This window comes from Nannospalax galili, unplaced genomic scaffold (assembly GCF_000622305.1).
Source record: "Nannospalax galili isolate Female #2095 unplaced genomic scaffold, S.galili_v1.0 scaffold142, whole genome shotgun sequence".
In the NCBI taxonomy this organism is placed as follows: domain Eukaryota; kingdom Metazoa; phylum Chordata; class Mammalia; order Rodentia; family Spalacidae; genus Nannospalax; species Nannospalax galili.
Genome location: NW_008348793.1, coordinates 1,141,165 through 1,143,242, shown reverse-complemented (window position 1 = coordinate 1,143,242; position 2,078 = coordinate 1,141,165). Strand labels below are relative to the sequence as shown.

General features: G+C 39.1%; 1 protein-coding gene across 1 annotated transcript in view; it reads right to left on the bottom strand.

Moving 5' to 3' along the window:
* The window catches only part of Mettl14 (methyltransferase like 14), a 24,880-nt gene that overhangs the window by 16,939 nt on the left and 5,863 nt on the right, over positions 1–2,078 (bottom strand). The window contains exon 4 of the mRNA XM_008846038.2: positions 1,499–1,579. Coding sequence (XP_008844260.1) covers positions 1,499–1,579 — 81 coding nt within the window. The remainder of the gene's footprint in view (positions 1–1,498; positions 1,580–2,078) is intronic.

Below are 2,078 nucleotides of genomic sequence, written 5' to 3'. Positions count from 1 at the left end.
GCACATGCCTTTAATCCCAGTACTTGGGAGGCAGAAGCAGGCAGATCTTTGTGAGTTCAAGGCCAGCCTGGTCTACAAAGCGATTTCCAGGACAGCTGGGGCTACAGGAAGACCGTGTCTCAAAAAGACAAAACAACAACAACAACAACAAAAACAAAAAAAACCACCCAAAACAAAAACAAAAAACAGGACTGCTGAGATGGCGATGGCTTGCAGAGGAACAAATTCAGTTTGCAGAGGAACAAATTCACCCACACTGAGAGGCTTACAACAGCCTGTAATGCCACCTGCAGGGAATCTACTGCCTCTGGCTTTATTTGCCACCTCCCCCCATATACATAATTAAAATAAATCTTACACACACACACACACACACACACACACACACACACACACACTGCCCTTTGAAAGTGAACGGGACTTGGGTTGGTAGAGGCTGGGTGGTTTCAGGCAGGGACCTGTAGGGTCTGAGATCCTCAGGTTGGAATGCACATGGCTTGTAGATGGTGATTCTGAACAGGGATGCTGTGGCTAGAGAGCACCACTTACCCCCAGGGTGCAGACCTTGTGTGTGTTTCCAAGGTCACAGATTTTAAAAACTTTGTGATTTCTAGCTTCAGGAGTCTTTGCTTACTGGAAGTGGTAGGAAATTAGTCATTCTGAAGATTGTTTACTCTTCTTTCTAGCAATCCTAAAAGTGCCAAAGGCAGATCCAAATTGGATGTCATTTCATCTGAACTATGAAAAACACTCTCCCAGGAGAGGCATCAGTAACCTGGTTTCCCCTCTCACCTAAAATTGGTGACTGATGATCTATTTCACAGAGTGCTACTCACTTGGCCTCCTCATTTGGAACTTGTGAGTCCTACAACTTCTCTGCTTTGGCAGAGGAAGATTTTCCCAGGACTAGTTAGCTTCTCCTCTGATATTACCCTCTGCAAATCAGGGCGTTTCCAGGCTGGAGGGAACTTCTTCTGGAGCCAAGGACTCTCCCTCCACAGGTTCCAAGGCACCTCTCTTGCCCTTTGTGTCCCTCTTCTTCTCCAGGTGGACTTACCTAGTTGTAGTGAATGCTACTTTATTTTCTTTTTAAGCTGTTTATCTCTTTCTTGGAGAGACTTTGAGAGGCCCTTAACTTCCACTCAGATGAGTTTGGCAAAAAAAAAAAAATTTTTAAAAAAAAAAAAAAAAAGAAAAAAAAGGTTTTTAAAGTCTTTTCAGGCACAGAGCCTAAATATGAATAGTTTTAAGACTTGAAAATTCTTTATTTCACCTTAAGAAAAGTGCTGGAGTCCTTGTAGATCTCCTCCTCATAGGGCAAATTCTCCTCCTCCTGTTGCATTTCCAGCTCATCCTTGAGAAGGGGAGGTAAAAATAAATAAAATAAATAAAAAAGTTTTTACAAAAAAAAAAAAAAGAAAAAAAAGGTTTTTAAAGTCTTTTCAGGCACAGAGCCTAAATATGAATAGTTTTAAGACTTGAAAATTCTTTATTTCACCTTAAGAAAAGTGCTGGAGTCCTTGTAGATCTCCTCCTCATAGGGCAAATTCTCCTCCTCCTGTTGCATTTCCAGCTCATCCTTGAGAAGGGGAGGTAAACGAGACACGTGAAATACCCATGGTTTCTTAATTCTGCATCAAGACTCAACATACTGTATTCCCTTAAGATATGTTTAAATTAGCATTAAAGTCTTTGTTTTCTTATCAATGGACCTAACTAGGTGATCATTTTTGCAGTAAATTAATAACTACCTGTAGCTACTACAGTTTTATTGACTAAACTGTCTACAGTTATCTCCTATAGAATCCTACAAATGTTAAAGCTTAACTTGTTAGGAAAAATACGACGAATAGAGCAATTTGATTTTTATTAAACTGAACCATATGAAGCTATTTTTGTAATTCAAAAATTTTAGATTAGCAAGTCTATGTTTGACCTAACGTATCACAAATATTTAATCACAAATAAGCATATATCTAACTTAAGCATGCAAGAATGTATTTAGGGCATTAGATACTGTATCACTGAACTTCCTAGAGATTTACTAAAACTATGCCTTCTTTTCTCTAATACATATA